The sequence below is a fragment of the Pyxicephalus adspersus genome, chromosome 1 (genome assembly GCF_032062135.1).
Source record: "Pyxicephalus adspersus chromosome 1, UCB_Pads_2.0, whole genome shotgun sequence".
NCBI lineage: Eukaryota > Metazoa > Chordata > Amphibia > Anura > Pyxicephalidae > Pyxicephalus > Pyxicephalus adspersus.
The window spans coordinates 42,053,366-42,070,077 of record NC_092858.1 but is presented as its reverse complement, the minus strand read 5'-3'; the positions used below and the strand labels follow the sequence as shown (position 1 = coordinate 42,070,077).

Below are 16,712 nucleotides of genomic sequence, written 5' to 3'. Positions count from 1 at the left end.
TCCCCTGTAAAGCTCCACTGTCCTTACAAGATATGATTCTGTCCTTCATCTGGGCACGTGCTTGCCCATTTCTCACTCTACGCTTTTTCCCTAATCCTGTGTTAACTAGGTGGTCTACTGGTTCCACATCTCACTTATTGTTATATAGCTGCACAGTTGTGTCCTCTTACTAAATACCATGCACAATCTGAAACCCTTTATTAGGTGGCACTATCCTATATCTCTTAATCTTCTGTGGTTTCTTCCTCATTTTTGTCCAAAATTTACCCTTTCAACGATTATACATTTTCTGCGGTTCTGGGTTTGAGGTAATCAGAGTGCTTTTTGCTCTGCTTCACTACCCTTGCTTACTCTCTCCTCAATAACCCTACATTCCCCCCAGGTCTCATTTATCCATCCCATTGGACCTCTTGTGGCCTGACCCATGTAAATAATTTCAGTTCTCAGTTGGGGGTTTCTCCTTTTACTCTATCCCCACCTCCAACTTTTCAGGAACTTTGTCACAAGGATTTCCCACAGTCCCCCTGCAGCAGGGACTTATTTTTCTCTATTCATTCCTCCTCCTTTCCAAATTCTTCTCCTCCTTCTTATACTGTTTTTGAGTTACTCAACCTGTGGGCTAGTTATTTCATGATTGTATGCTGACAGAAGCCAGGAAAACTGTAAATGTAATTTTCCTTTCCTGATCAGCATACAGAACCACCTGTTTTTTGAGGAGGGCAAGGTATGGACTGCCTTAAATTTTTCTACTTAGAATATGAGAGTAGGGGAAGGGAGGCTTATCTTTTTGCATGCTGCCATGGAGCTATCAGGAAACATTTTGTATTTTCTTTCTTCAGTTTTGTGCATATTTTTGATATGCAACACTGAAAAACAAATACGATGAAAAAAAATCAGAGAAAAAAAAATAACAGCTAAAGTGTGAAGGGGAAAAAAGTAGTTAAAGGTGGTTACAATTAATTGTTAATGACGGAAGGAACGTGCCTTCCAGTCATCAAAAATGGCAGGAACGTCTTCCAAGTTGATCCTTTGTAGATGGTGGGGAAATAGTTTGAGAAATTAGTTAAGATATCATGTCCGTTGTACAACCAGGGCATCTGCTGAGTCTACTACAGGATCTGGCTATGAACTTGGGAATTTTGTGATTATGGGCCTAATTTATTAAAACTTCCCGAGGCTGGAGAAGATACACTTTCAACAGTAAAGCTGGGAGACCCAGCAAACCTGAAACGTATCTGGTTCAGGATTGAAAACATCTGCTAAAAAATAGCAAATGACTTTGAAGAAATCTATTCCAGATTTGCTGGATCACCCAGCTTCTCTGCTGAAAGTGTATTCTCTCCAGCCTTTGGAGAGCTTTAATAAATCAGGGTCTATGAGTGGATCCTATCAGTTGTATTCGCAGGGTACCATACTTGAGACAATCGAACGAAACACATTCTGCTGAGTCCAATGTTTCTACCTGTAAGAATATGAGCTATTGATAGCTGATGTATGATGTTCTACCAGCTTAAAATTAACTATCTCTAAACCAGAAATGACAGTGCAGAGCTTTGTATGTCTTTAGGAAGCCTTCCACACTGATGTTTAACACATTTGCATTGAACCTTTGCTTGTAGCTCAGTATTTAAAAACATGCTGCATTGGTCTGTGCAGACTACATATACTGTCAGGTCCATACATATTTGGACAGAGACAACTTTTTTCTAATTTTGTTTCTGTACATTACCACAATTAATTTTAACTGAAACAACTCAGATGCAGTTGAACTGCAGACTTTCAGCTTTAATTCAGTGGGTTGAACAAAAAAGATTGCATAAAAAAATGTGAGGCACTAAAGCTTCATTTCAGGGGCTCAAAAGTAGTTGGACAAATTACTCAAAGGCTATTTCATAGACTGGTGTGGGCAGTTCCTTTTTTATGTCATTATCAATTAAGCAGATAAAAGGCCTGGAGTTGGTGTGTGTGTGGCTCTCCATGCAGGTGAAACAAGCCATCCTTAAGCTGTAAAAACAGAAATTGCTACAATATTAGGAGTGGCAAAATCTATAGTTTGGTACATCATGAGAAAGAAACAAAGCACTGGTGAACTCAGCAACACCAAAAGACCTGGATGTCCACGGATGACAATAGTGGTGGATGATCGCAGAATGATTTCCATGGTGAAGAGAAACCCCTTCACAACAGCCAACCAAGTGAACAACACTCTCCAGGAAGTAGGCGTATCGATATCCAAGTCTACATAAAGTCTTATAAAGAAAAGACTGCATAAAGGTAAATGCAGAGGGTGCACTGCAAGGTGAAAGCCACTCATAAGCCTCAAAAGTAGAAAGGCTAGTTTGGACTTTGCTATAAAAAAAAAAAAAAAAAAAGGCTTTATAAGTTCCTCACATTTTTATGCAATCTTTTTGTTCAACCCACTGAATTAAAGCTGAAAGTCTGCAGTTCAGCTCCATCTGAGTTGTATAATTTAAAATTAATTATGGTAATGTACAGAACCAAACCAACCAAAAGTTTTCTGTCCAAATATTTATGGATCTAACTGTATTTGGCACAGGTTCCAGTTAACAATGCCCCATTCAGCCCCTCACTGTCAGCAGTGTGACCAATGCCAATATTCCCCAGTGCACATGCCACATTGTTTCTCTGCTCGGGGATTTCACAAAAAATATTTCTGGGTCCTGTTCTTCATACCCCCTCCCTTTTCCTCAGGGGAAAAAAAGCCTTTAGCAATATTAAGGATTAAAAATTGGTTGAATTCTGCATTGTTCCCAATTACCTTAACTTTCTGCAAGTTTTCTGACAAAAAGATAGGGGGTATATTGTCACCAGAATGACCAACAAATGAGAACCTTAATTGAAAGGGTAGAAAACCCACTAACTTATAGCATTAGATGAGTCCAGGACAGACTTTCCCAGCCACAGAGACTGGTGTCCATATTGAAAATATTTCACTAAAGAGAGAGGGAACCCTAAAATAAACATTGGATACTGAAGCTACCAAGTAAGCTTGGTAAGTTTATTCAGGAACAATAAACATTAGGGGAAACTTGACATTTTGGGAACAGGAAGGAGTTTTACTTTAAACTTGGGTAGCAGTCAGGGCCACGTACAGCATGAAAACAATATAAGCTCAGGCCTGTATTTCTGCTGGATCTACCAAACACTGAAATGTTGTTTATTGGACTTGCCCTTTAATACACTATTATTCATACATCAGCTTAATTCAACTGAAAAAACAGCATTATTTCTAAACATAAACGGATACCTTCCAAGAAAAAAAGTAACATTTTTGTAACGTTTCCATCACTAAATCAAACAATGAATATAAAAAGAAAACATGAAAAATAAAAAAACATGATTTGACAGACTTCAATAACTTTCACCTATATATACAAACCAAATACACTTAATAATCATAATTAGGTCTCTTAATAGTTTATTAGAAATAATGCAGACAATTAAAAAAAAATCCCCTTCAATACAACATAGGCTTTTTCAGCTGATCAAAAAGAAATAAAACAAAACAGAATAGTGAATTAACATGTTACTCTTTCCTTTTTAATATATACTGTGACAGTGCAAATACAATTTGGTCTAAATGTACAGACTGATGAGAGAAACAATGTACAGCTGTCTACACTCTTCCAAGGTAAAGATGGAACGGGTCAAATTAGATCAATTGTACAGGACTCACAGGTTATAAAGGTGACTGTTTTAATGGTCACAACCCTTTAGGGCACATATTCAAATGCAATTTTAAGACTCTATAGATAAGCAAAATTTCTTGTAGGGCGTCTTATCTGATTTTCCCCTTTGTCAGTCAAAGCAGCAAATTATGTATTTGTGCTCTATGTTACCATGCTGAATATGGAAAGTTCCCAATATTGATCAAAAGCTTTACTGGGACAACGTATTACCAGACTGTGAACAAGTGTACCAAGTATATCATTCGGTTTTCTTACAAATAAAGGTAAACCCCGACATTAACATGGTAAGGAGGGTAATCTCCTTCCAAAAATGATTGAGTTTTATACAGAACTCCTATTATGTTGGCTCCTGTATGTTCTGAAACCATAATCTTCTTCTAACTAGTGTAACTTTCTATCAGTTTGTCAATCCTGGCAAACTTTCATCATATCTAGTGAAAAGCACAGCTTTTTGTAAAGGTAAAAGTAACTTGCTCGCTGTGTTTCTTAAAGTTACAAAGAGTTGATTGTTCCTTAGTAACACAGCACGTCTTGATTTTTTTTTCGTTTATTGTATTAACTTTATTATTTTTTTTAGAATATTCAAATTGCTTTGCAAAACAATTTCAACTGAAAAACTTGTTTCAATACTAGAACACTTACTTCACAAACACATGCATGGTGGCTAAGATGATTTTACATAGCAGCTCTGTAGCAGGAAAAGGTTTAAGGATGTCCTGTACAATCATAATCTCTAACCCTGATAAGCGCCATTCGGTGATAGACAAACAAGGCTGACTGGAAGTACTCAGTAACTGTATTTACAACTTGGGTATCGGCAACTGTTGCAGAGTGTTTTGAAATATTCTTTCCACCCATTCTCCCACCCCTTTCCCAAAAGCACAGGATGTCTTCTTATTCGAGGTCAGGCATTTCTATGAAGAAGAAAAAAAAAAGTATGTTAGACAAAACTTTTCTGATAAAAAACAAAGCAAAAGAATACAATTGTTGTAAAACTTGAAGAAGAATACATTCACATACTTGACAATGGACTAAAAAAAATGCAATACAAGTATTAATAATTAAATAAAAAAGGCATAGAAAGATAGACTTAACATATTTGAACATGTAAACATTAGATCTTCATTTAAACAATGTCTACAAATAAAAGCAATATACTGAACAAAATACAAAGTAAATCTGTCTAACCATTTACTCCACCAATATATGAACATGTGTGCATTGTGGAATCGTTGCGGTACAAATTTTCTTGTAATGCCATTGTTAAGACCAGTTCACATCTTTCATTTCACTCTGAGCCAGTCCAAGGTGTAGTGTGCTGATAGACTCACATTCTAATCAAACATTTGTTTGGGACACTATAAAGTAGAAGCTGTAGGTAAATTGCTTTTTTTTTTTTCACAAAAAGGCTTCTGCTGACATGCCCCCCACCCGCCAAAGCATGTTCAACTGCAGATCGTATCTGAATGCACTATTAAAAAGTTGCTTGCATTCAGCAATACAACATTAAACTTATTTAGCATTAGCCAGCACTTAGTATAGTAAATATACTGAGCTAGCCTGCCCTGAACATATTACCATTTTAAATTAAATTATTACACCATGTCAGCTTTTTTGCATCATCTGTGCATAAACAGATTTTTAATTGCATATAATGTAGAGGTAGACGGTGACTAAACATAGGCATTATTTACAAATGCCAAAAATAATTTTGACAGTAAAACTTCAAAACACTAAAAAAAGTCCTCTATTACCCAATGTTCATATCAGTTAAATGCAAAAACATAAGATGCAATTACTTACTTTCATCATCACTGTCTGGTGAATCCTTAGAAAAGAAGAACAAGAAAAAAAATCAATTTCTAGTCAAAAATCACAGGTTTAATATCAAGTCTTACTGATGCCCTAAGGCAAGGGTATCAAAACTCTTACCCGCAACTACTTTTTTTGGCCCCCCAAAGAATCTTAAGTATGATGCGTGGCCCGTGACGGTTTTATAGATACAATGCCAGGAATTGTATTAGCGGCATTATCTCAATGGAGTTCCAGCCACGGGCCACTCATAGGATTTAGCTCCGCATTGGCTGCGTCTGCCATTTCCAGCACTCCCCCCTCAGCTACACATGTGCCAGGAGGCTTTTTGGCGACCCATGGCCTTGTGTCCCCATACATTGATGAACTAGCATCCAAGGAGAGATGCCAGGTATCCGGCTTGGACTCTGAATAAATGTTGTCTTTATATACTTTTCCTTGCTACTCCAAGGCAAACACTTGAATGGTTGGATTTTCATATATGAATATTATTATTATCATTGTTAGCCTGTGCAAAAAGTTTACCATTGAAATTTAAATCAGAAGGCTACAAATAGCGAAAGAGGTATAAGATTTTTTCTTAAAAAAAAAAAAAAAAAAAAAAAATCGTATGCCTCTTTCTCTATTATAAGCTTGTTCCAAATTGAATGTTATGTAAAACCTTTTTGTTTCCATATGAAAAGGTTTTATATCCAATGAGAACAAAAAAAAACTTCCCTAATATTTTCAATAAATTTCAAGGTTGGCTTGCAACTTTGTCCCACAGTATTTGGAGTTTGACACGCCTGCCCTAAGGGTAATATTAATGTTTATGACAGCACAGTGTCACTATTAAAAAATTCTTTAAGAAGCCATAAAACCATTTTTTTGGCTGCTTGTTGAAACATTGTTGCTTCAGTGAAACGTGGAATACTTGCTCCCATCAATATACCATTATCTCCTACTGGCTGGTAAATTACCTGCAGCGGGCAGCAAGTATTGAAGAGGTGGAGTTTTATACTTATATATATTTAAAACATATCACTTTGTGTGGAATGATACAATTTTGCCAAAAATAAACAGATCACAAGGTCTGCAGCCACAAGGAAAATTGTGGCAGAGTACTGTTTTCAATCTCACTCCGTAAATGAGCTTTAAAAGAAAACCAGGTGAGAAAATAAAGCTAAGTTATCATTTAGTTTATAATTTGTATATTTGAATACCTTGCCTTTTCCTATTTGAATACCTTTACTTCCAGGCTATTTGTTAAACTCAGGTGAGTGGTACCTCAAAAGAATGGATGATAATGACAAAATATATATATCTATCTTGTAAAAAATCTAATCTCCTATAACACCATACCAAAATATATACATACTAATTATTATAAACTTACATCATCTGCACCATCTACTTCTGGTAAATCTACATCTTCATCCCCTCCCATGTTGTTCATCATCTGTGAAGTATAAAAAAAAAATCAGAAACCAAACAAAGCTTTTGTAAACTTTCCAGAAAACAGAGGAATATACTGTTCTAAGCAAAATCTATTACTTACTTCTGAAAAACGGTCAAAATTTGACATATCTTCATCAGAGTCATCTTCCCAATCTTTCCAATTGTTGAAGTCCACACATAGCCAGTTGAGCTGGAAAACGTTAACATATTTTCAGAATTGCAAAGCAAATTAAACAAATCTTCCATATGTCAAGTAGAATGCAGTTAGCAAATAAATAAAGAATATAGCAAACCAATAAATACCTTTGCTTTCTCCTTCGTCAACCTAGGCCATGACAAACCAGATTCTCCTTTTCGTAAACAACACAGGACAGATCTGTCTGTTCTTTTATGTTTGGATTCCTGTAGAGAGAAAGCAATGCAAAATAAATGCAAAAAAATATCTATGCATGAAGCATATGGAGTAGGTTTTGGCTCGATTACATACCAAGTGTGTAATTTAAATTTTAACCTTTAAAAAGAAATAGGTGCCAACCCTAGTTTCAAGCTGAACACTTGAAATGCTGATTTAACTGAACAAGTTCAAAATGCTTTTGCAATGGATATGACTTGCCGCACCCTCCTTTGTCACCAAGATGAATGTTGCCACTGGGTCAGACCAAGATGCCACAGCAAAGTTCAGTCACAAAGATGACTTCTTTCTCCAGCTGTTCTGCTGTTATCCAGTCTCCAGGTTAATTGTTGCACATTGTTACAGATTCAGAACAGTAAAATGACTAGTATTTGTGTGCTCCAACTACCTGCACATCAATGAATGAATCTACTTTTTGTAATAGTGGACGGTAGATGTATTGCCAAGCCCTTAAAAAATGGACTGGCTCCGTTCTATCTGTTTATTTAGCAGTTGTTTGTAGGCTTTAAGCTAGACCTTTGATCATACAACTTGTAAAATAAGAGACCTCATTTAAAATTGAAAGTGACTGCTGTAATCCACAAGTTTTTGGCTAACCTCTCACATTCCCCATACACATTAAAGGTATTTCACTACAATATCAATGGAAATATGCATATTAGGGTATTAAGTATTACATTCAAAAAAATTTGTAGGAGTAGCAAGTCAGGAAAAAAAAAATCTTGTAAACATCTGGCCACCCAATTAAATCGACTTTTCAAATTATCCCAGTGAGAAAAGAGAAGGGTCAACTAAGATTTGAAAACTATTTAAAGAGTTCCCTTGTGGTGAAAAAGGCTGTTCTAATTGTTAAGCCAACCAGCCATTAGCCCCTGCAACACACAACAGCTCTCTCTCTAAAAAAATTATACAAGCATTAGCTTAGCACAGGTATGTAGCCCTGTATATTGGAAAGCAATATACAGGGCTAAAAAATATACAACGATATATAAATACAAAATATCCACTCAAATGTATGAGCGAGCAAAGGATGAACAACTTCCCTGGTACAGACTTTGCAATTACACCTACATTGACACTTTTGAAGCTATGTACATTTTAGGAGATGTTTCTTAGAGAGAATGTAGGAACTTACCAGGTCGTTCCTATTCACAAACATTTCCATTCCATGACATATTGCCTCACTGGCCAACAGGAATGTGCAGGAGACAAGGGTAAGAATGCTTTAGCACTGGCAAGAGGGACAAATCTTTTCCCTTCAGGCATAGGCAGACATTCAACAAATGAGGAGATACTAAATGCTGCTGCAGCTATATATCTATGTGCCTGCATTTAATATATATATTTTTTTTTGCTAAACATAGTCAAGTAGACTTTTACATAAAAACATAGAAGACTAATATATTAATGATATAATAGTTAAGGATTTACAATATACTTACATTGGGGTCAATAGACTGATAAAGTTCAACCTCATTTAAATGTTTAACATTATCAGCTCCGCCCAGACAGCTACAAAAACAAAAGAAAAATTAGAGTTCCATGTAAATTACACAGAATAAGAGATAAGAACTATACAGAAGATAGATATTTAGCATAAGAATACAATTTTTACTTAAAATGCAGCTGCTTTATGTTGCAATTGCAGATTTTTTTTTCTCTATGCAAAAGTTATTCTTAGGGATTCAACTCTTGAGAATGCACGATCCGCTGTCCGGAGCTGGATTTGCATCACTACTGTGCTTCAGATTAGAACTAATTTATTTACAAATTTTAGGCACTAAAATAACTTTAGAACAAACTTTTCCTGACCTCTCTAATTATTTAAAGATTACTGATAGAGTTCGGTTTCTTCACCTGTCACTCCAAACTCACTCTATGACAAAAAGAAACTGGACCCTCTGTTTCAAGTGAAAATCTGACTCTGAACTCTGCAAATCATCACACCTAATGTCCCAGACATACAGGTGCAAAGGTCACAACTACACTGTAAACCTGTTACAAAGATAGTGCTATATGACAATTCCTGTATCACTAAGTATGCAGTGCGGTAAAGCACTGCAGCTGGCACAAATCACAAGAGTTATAACCATAACTGGCACAGAGCTAGGCACAATTAGGCTACAATATCACTAAATTGACTGAGCTACAAAGTAAAGTGGATAGACAGTTGAAGCAGCCCCTGCCTGTGGTGCCAAAAAACAAAAGCAGACAGGTGTTTCTAGTCTCAATAGTTGGTAAGCTGAAAGGGGTTACAGGGAGAAATTAGATGTAGCTAGGTTAAAGTGATCTGTTATTTGCCTGCCAACTTTACACTTTTAAATGTAACCAAGTGCTTGGCAACATTACTAATAAAAGGCAAGGTGTTGGGCATCTGTTAAGCAACCATAGGTTTAGAGATGAGCTATCCCAGGGGTCACTGAGCTACCTTGCTGCAAGCAGTGTTGCTCCACCAAATCCCTCTACAAAAGAGATAGTAAAAGGGTTTACGGTCTATACAAAGCATTTGTTAGTTTAAATGACACATTAGTCTTTAGACTACATGCTTGTCCTGCTGTCTCTGGTGGGTCTTGTGCAGCAAAACCATGTGCAAAGAGTGAGAATTACCGATTACCTAAGATAATAAGCAAGTTATTTTCTTACTACATTTTGAGTTGAACTGCAGATTTTAAATAGCAAATGTTTTTTGATCTATAGTGTACCGTTAAACCTACAGTAACGGATTGAAGCTGCAAAAAAAACTACTTTTGCTTTATTTTTGGAAACCTTAAAGTGACTATTGTAGAATATTTACCTGAAAGTAAATTTATTCTTTTCAAAGTCGACTTTTACTTCTTTGCTGTCCTCGACACAGAACTCCACAAAAACATAATCCCTCCTATCGTACCACTTTGTGGATGCTGGTTGCCTGTGATTGTTGGGAAAAAAAGCATAAATAAAAAAAATTGGCACAAACCTTAAAAGTACAACATTATCTTATACTATATCAGTGCTGTTCAAAGACCTGGAATTTTGACTCCCCAAGACCAAAAAACCTACCCATTTGAACATGAGAACAAAGACTAGAGCAGTTGTCTGCTTTACAATGCAACAGACTTTGGCATGCATTCTACCTGAAGATGGAAAAACGGGTCTGGATGAGATTCTGTTAAGAGTAAGTTTCCATATCTGCTAACTGAAAGACCTCACCGAAATTAATTCTAAAGTGCCTATAGTGACTGTCTTGCTGTACGATGCCAGCATACCTAACTGCCGAGAATGAACTCCTGTGCATTTCATTCTGAGCCGGCCAATCAAGATGGCTGACGGTCCTGAACCCAGAAGATGACCAGGTGAAAATACTGGCACCCAACAAGTGAGGAGAGGCGAGTGATTTAAAAAAACAAGTTTGTTTTATCAGAAGGGACATCCTGCCTGCTTGCAATTTTCATTTCTACAATACAGTTTTGCGGACGGGATCTAGTACTGTGAGGTAAAGTACTCAAGGGGAAAATTCTGTTTTAAAAGCAATGCTAAATTCAGATGGGCTTTAAACAGCGGGACTGCTGAGGTTCACCCATGTCAACCATTCCCCAAGCAGTGGGGTGGTGGTTTTGTCATTTAATCTTTAACTGAACTATTCATTTCGGTCTTACTTTTGGCAAGATTTCTACTCTTAATATTAAACAGTATTTATAAAGTTCCGATTTTCAGTTTTACTCCAGATGAATATTACACTACTGATGATTCTTGATCTAACAAAAAACAATTGAATCTGAAGCATATCTGGGAAATCAACAGCTGAATTTCTCCAAAAAACTGTGTTGTGGATTCCAATCAATGAGGATAGACTGGATATGTAAATAAATACTGATCAGAAGTACACAAGTTGTATAGTGTTTGTGTACCTTATTTTTTTTATGGGGAAATCAGTCAGAAAGACAATGTTATATACGTGTGTGCAGTGTTTTAGGACTTTTGATCAATCCATTATGCGCACGGTGACCCTACAGTGCAATGTTATGGAGCTCAACACTGTTAGGCTATGTTAGGCTAAGTCAGATTATTCTTGTCCAATAATCGCCTCAGGGCTGATACTGGACAAAAATTCGGAGTGTGTACGAACGATCGTAATGAAAGTTAAGTAGGGGAAAGAGTGCAGCGGGGTGCCGCTCTGTGATCGTCCCCCCTCCCTAGAGCAGAATGGCACTGTGTGTACAGCGCTCGTTCATGCATCGTGCAGTCCTTTGTCATTGGAAGGGATTGTGAAAGATGCTTTCCAACTACAATTTTTGCATGTGTGTACCCAGCCTCAGTGTGACAGGGTACGTGTAACAGCTGAAGAATCACACAAGGGGCAAGAGATTCATTATTAGGTAAAAACTGCACAAGGTTACTTTGTGCTCTATCCACCATCAGCTTCTTTATAAGCTTTGCCTCTGATCTTTGTTTAGGTCCAACCGCTGATGTCTATTAGTCCTGCAATGTACAGGGGGATGGTGAAGCTCGGCCCACAATATGGCGTACCATGTAGTGTAGCAGAGCATGGCTTGCTATTGGAACAAGGGATAAAGTTTTACTCTTGACCTACCTGTAGGTAAAACAAAAAAAAATAGCTCTTGCAGTTTAGCTTTAAAATCTCTTTATTGTGCTTTGTCATTTAGTATAAAATGTGCACTATTGTTCATTAGTGGAAATATAACAATTAACTTCACACAAAACTATTTGTATAAACGTTATTAAAATGGTTCTTTTACAACTAGAACGTGTCCAGCAATAATTTGCATAGTATTAGAACCTAAACTGCGGTGCATTTACCCATCATTTCATCAAATATTGATGGGGACATTTAGCCCTGGTAATCTGATACATGGTAAATGTGCACCACTAATTTTATCCTTCAACAAATTACTTCTACCCTAAAAGAGGGGATGTTGCAAACACTACAACACGAGTGAAAACACAAACTTTATAGATTGGCAAATATTCATTTTTGTTCCCATGTTAAATAGCCTTTGAAATATTAGCCCAAATCTTTTTTTTAATTAATGTTTTTCTGGGGGCTGGTCACTTCCTTTATCGGTGTCTCAGGTTGACACAAGGAATTAGATTATAAATTTATATAAGCTTCATCAATCGCACATTCCCACACATCCCCCTACCCTTTCATTCACCTCATCTACCCCCCATATTTACAGACCTAAGGCTTTGAACACACCACAGATGATTTTCACCAGAGATGAACAGCTGGCTCATTTCAGACAAGAATCCTATGTGTACATTGGTCGCCTGACTTTGTTCATGAATCTATCAGATGTTGACACGGATCCATGAACAACCGATAGGGAACGACTGTTATACCAGTCAAGGTAGGACAGCACAGTGGGGTGCCACTTTTTTGTTCTCCCCCTCCCCTGAACAGTCGTTCATCCATCAATGGAAACGATCATGAAAGATTTCCAGTGATAGAAATTGAACACGTGTGCACAGGCTTAGGCAGGAAGGGTGAATCATTTGAAGTGTCTGGTGAATAGGCTGTGGTTTCTACTGATTTATTTAGAAGTATAGTAATTTCAAGACTATTTTCACACTAGCCATGGGGTTGCAGTTATATATGCCAGGGAATGACTGGTTCTCAAGAGATGGTACATGTAGTGTCTCCTGGTGGCAGCTCCATTGAGAATGAATGGGGGTAGCAGCGAGAGGTACAGGGCCACTCACTGCTGCCAGATCTGCAGACATAGATCCTATAAAAACCAAAGATGTGCTGAGTGATGAGCTGGCAAGGTGCCGGATGCAGGGAGCCACTTGGGATTACTTGATTCTGAAGCTGTATCAACCTTCCTTTCTATTAATTAGCCGGTGCTGAAAACATTCTCTACATAATTCCTCTAGCACGTTTATTGTTATCTTTACCATACCAGAAAACTCATTACTCCCGAATCTCTATATCACATTGTATTTTGGTCTCCCGCAACCTTTTTCTTTAAATAAGGAATAATAAAAAACACTAGGTTATTGCCACCAGTTCTCATACTCAACGTCAGCATCGATCCACGGATGGTCACTGCATGGACCAGCTCAATAGGAATGAATAGAGCGAAGGGTTTTCATGATCAGAACTAAACGGGTCAATTTCCGAGGAAGAGGATGATGAATTCCAGGCAGGATAGAACAGATATTGCTGAACTGGGGCTGAAGGGGCCCCATCACACCTTGGCATCCTGACACATTGCTATAATTTTTTTACGAATGTTGTGGTCTTACAAAATTATGGCATGTGAAACATGTTTAACTTGCACATCACCATAATGCTGTTTTTCTCAACCAGGGTTCCTCTAGAGCAGGGGTGTCTAGAGGATTAGTGTTAAATGCAGGCCTGCACTGTAATATCTGGCCTGCGAGAAAATACTAAACATCTACTATAGCTGGGCCGCCGGTAGACAGTGCATGCACCACTAATACTACAAATCCCAGAATGCTCTGCCGGTGCGTCAATTAGGACCCACAAGCACCCCTCCTCTGCTGACATTCATTAGCAACCTTTCTCAGTTGTAGATACTTTTCAATAAATATCAAGGCTGGCCCGCAACTTTGTCCACATTTTTCATTTTGGCCCATTGTGCATTTGAGTTTCACAATGGTGTGAATGAGCCTCCCATATAAATCCTTGTACTGGTTACAGAAGCCTGAATTGATCCTTTTACTTAAACAGACTAATTAATTAGTACAACGGCTCCATGGATGTCCCAGCGACATTTTGCTATTGGGGAGGATGCAGCAGGTTCTCCCATCATTGTCCTCCCCGCCCTCATAATATTATCAGTGCCGTTTCTCATTGCTTAGTTGTCCCTTGGGTTGCAGTAACCAATCACCAACAATCATTTCCAGTGACAAATATTAAGCGCACACGTTAAACCTATTCCCAAGGGGGCAGCACTTAGAGATGGGGGGGTAAATTCCTCAGAATAAAATATTTTTAGGGATATTAGATGTGAGGCAGGTGGAAGTGACACCAATGACACCCCGGCCGCAAGGTGATCTGGAAGTAACAGGTGCCGTCACATTCACACAACATTCGCCATTGTATCAGGTAAGGTTCACCAGACGGGATGCGCACGCCAATGAATGGCGGTGTAAGCGGATTAGCCGCTCCGGGCTGACAGAAGCTTCTGGAGAAAAAGCTGGGCCGGGGAGCGGCTCAGCCATCAGAGCTCATTGTCTCCGTCTCTTTACCGGGAAGAGCCGTGTGTGAGGCGGGAGGACTCCACAAAGTGTGCCAAACCGCTCATACATCGGGCCCGGGCTCAGGTGCTGTGCCCCCGCCCCTTGTACCTGGCATGGCGCAGGCCTCACATCCTCTACCATTCGCCCTGTACGTGTGAAGGGGAAGCCCCGGCAATGGCGCTCACTTACATGTTGCTACTTCCCCGGCTCTCCGAACACGCTCCACACTACTCCTCTCGTCTTGTCCGCCGCACGCTTCTCTGCTCCTCCCCGTGCTCTCCCGGGCCTCAGTGACGTCACCGTACAAAGGGTGGAGACTGGCCTCGAGCTCATTCTGAGGTAGGAGGGCTCGCGCACTCTCGCGGCATCACAAAAGAAAAGCGAGAGAAAGTCCCGCCCCTCTCCTGCGCGAGCGCCACTGTGGAGCAAAAGCGCGGCGTATCGAGGTGCAGGGGGCTGGGCGTGTGCGGGGCGGGGTTGATGCATTCTGTAATGTTCCAGTACATTCTGGTCGCTTCTATAGCATCACATTGATATGTACGGGAAATGGCGGTTCACCCGGTTATTGGGAAGTGTAATCCCACGCCTTCAAATGTATTGGTGCGTGAATGAGAAATAAGGACGGGCGAAAAGGGAGGAGCTGTGAATTTTAGGGCCTGGTCAGACCACTTCCAGATGAATGTGAGCTCTGTGTGGTGTGTCAGGGCCTAGAAGTGACATCACACCTCCCATAGAGACTGCTGTGTTCTTCCATCACCAAGGCTGGAATACCAGAGAATAACACATTAATATTATTATTATTATTATTAATAGAATTTATATAGCGCCAACATATTATGCAGCGCTGTACAATAAATCAGGGTTGCAAATGACAGATACAGACAGTGACACAGGAGGAGGAGAGAACCCTGCCCCGAAGAGCTTACAATCTAGGAGTGAGGAAAAACATTTAACCTGAGCAGATAATTCAGCCCAATGTCCTCTCCACCCTCTCAGGATATTCTTTTATCTTCCTGAGGTAGCAAACAATCCCGCCAAAAATATCCAGCACATGTAATAAAATTTATTTTGGTTAGAATATCTGTGTCTCGTCCTTAGTATTGTATATGCTTTCAGGAATGATGCTTCAGTTACTCTTTTAGTAAACTGGAAATTAAGGTAATAAAATAAAAATGTTAGTCTGCGGGTTTGTGGTAGCAGAGGCTTTAAAGGCCTAAACCCAGCACGTCTTTCTTTATAAGATACATATACAATGTGTTCATCAATAGATTTATATCTGTAGGAGATGATGGCCCAGTGCTGGTATAAAAATTCTTCTGTGGTTCATTGAGAAACAGACTTGTAGAAGAGGTTGGACAGTAGTAAAAAAAAAAAAAAAAATAGATTACCACAATAACGCAAACCTATCACCAAAGTTTGTACATAAGGGGGAGGCAACACTTTTTTTTTTTTTAAATAAAATTTTTTTTTTATTAATAAAATAACTGGAAATGATAATAATAAAGAAAATACAGAATACTCCTTTACATAGAAAAAGGATGGTTCTTGCAGAGAGTAATCAAAAAAGTAAATATTACAATTTAAAGTTAAGCAAATGTAACCGTATCGGTCATGACATTGTAAGCACATTGTATAATATCAAGGAAAACAAAGTAATCAAAGTACGGAAGATGAATAGACATAGAAAAAAAGGTGCTCCAGACCATTTGTAGCCAACTTTTTGGACCCTAAATTCATAATTTTAAATCCCACAGACTGTTAATATGATTTTTTTAAAAGATAAATACATTTGTAAAATAATGATTTTCCTAATGGTGCCTGACAAGGACTGTGGAGGCTCTGATTCATTGATCAGCTCACTGTTAAGTGAACTATTACTATTGTTACTATTACACAGCTAAACAAAACAAAAAAAATTTTCACTTGCCAAGAATTTTTTTAATATAGTGTATTTCAGGTCTGTTGAATCCAGAAATGACATCAGTTTCATTAAATTGGCTGTAGTTCTTGTGATACAGGACTAGGAATAGACGATTTTACCAATAACAAATGTTAACGCAGCATATTATTTTTAATCTTTATTTACACCAATGTTTTGCATTTTATATAATAAATGTAGCATTATTTTCATTAAA

General features: G+C 38.3%; 1 protein-coding gene across 1 annotated transcript; it reads right to left on the bottom strand.

Annotated features, from left to right (window-relative positions):
* Nucleotides 1-3,422: 3,422 nt before the first annotated feature.
* PTGES3 (prostaglandin E synthase 3) lies at nucleotides 3,423-14,923 on the bottom strand. The gene is made up of 8 exons (XM_072408289.1): nucleotides 14,767-14,923; nucleotides 10,166-10,279; nucleotides 8,814-8,883; nucleotides 7,263-7,361; nucleotides 7,060-7,149; nucleotides 6,898-6,960; nucleotides 5,514-5,538; nucleotides 3,423-4,624 (listed from the first exon to the last, which is right to left on the bottom strand). Coding segments are annotated over exons 1-8 (483 nt in total). The 5' UTR covers nucleotides 14,769-14,923; the 3' UTR covers nucleotides 3,423-4,604.
* Between the last annotated feature and the right edge of the window lie 1,789 nt (nucleotides 14,924-16,712).